Genomic DNA, 689 nt, shown 5'->3' with positions numbered 1-689 from the left:
TGCTTGGACAAAGAGTGGTGGGGGGGGGGGGGGGGGGGGGGAGTTGCTTTTTGATGCTTCTTTTTTTCTTCTTTTTTTTTTTTCACTTAGCTTCTACTCAGAATTCACTGCTTCTTTTACAGACTGTTCAGAAGCTGTTCCAGGCCTCCCTACTTCATATGCTGCTATCCTAAGAATTAGAGCTGGTGGTTCATCTTCAGCCTCGTTTAGTTCTAAGAGCCGACCACGATCAAGCAGCCCTTCATTAGGAAGCGTATCTTCACCAAGCTGGAGAGGAGCAGCGCAACAGTACCACTCACCAACAAACCTCTATCACTTCTCAGAGGCCTTTAGACATGATGGTAAGTCTGGTTTTCCCTTTAAAACTTTGAAGGGAATATGCATTTTTCATGGGCACTGATATTTTTTCAAACCAATATAATTTTATTCATTCGTTTCAGTATCTCTCTTTGGCACAGTTGGATTTTAGGAAACAACTGCAATAAGGAAGAAATTATTTCCTTTTAGTTTCCCCAGATTAACCTGAAAGCCAGCATTGTAAACATTCTCTCCTACAGTTCCCTAAATGTATCTATTTATTTATTTCATTACAGTCTTTACAACATAAGTGTGGGAAGCCAGAAGTGGATTGAAATTGCACTACAATCCAATTTGATCTACTCAGACTAATGCTGTATATTTGAAAGGCA

At 40.2% G+C, this 689-nt stretch overlaps 1 protein-coding gene across 1 annotated transcript in view; it reads left to right on the top strand.

Moving 5' to 3' along the window:
* Positions 1–689, top strand: part of CNTN5 (contactin 5) — a 923854-nt gene that overhangs the window by 447180 nt on the left and 475985 nt on the right. Inside the window, exon 5 of the mRNA XM_006027993.1 lies at positions 123–341. Within this exon, the coding sequence (XP_006028055.1) occupies positions 123–341 (219 nt within the window). The remainder of the gene's footprint in view (positions 1–122; positions 342–689) is intronic.

This window comes from Alligator sinensis, unplaced genomic scaffold (assembly GCF_000455745.1).
Source record: "Alligator sinensis unplaced genomic scaffold, ASM45574v1 scaffold18_2, whole genome shotgun sequence".
NCBI lineage: Eukaryota > Metazoa > Chordata > Crocodylia > Alligatoridae > Alligator > Alligator sinensis.
This window is presented reverse-complemented; position numbering and strand designations above follow the sequence as displayed.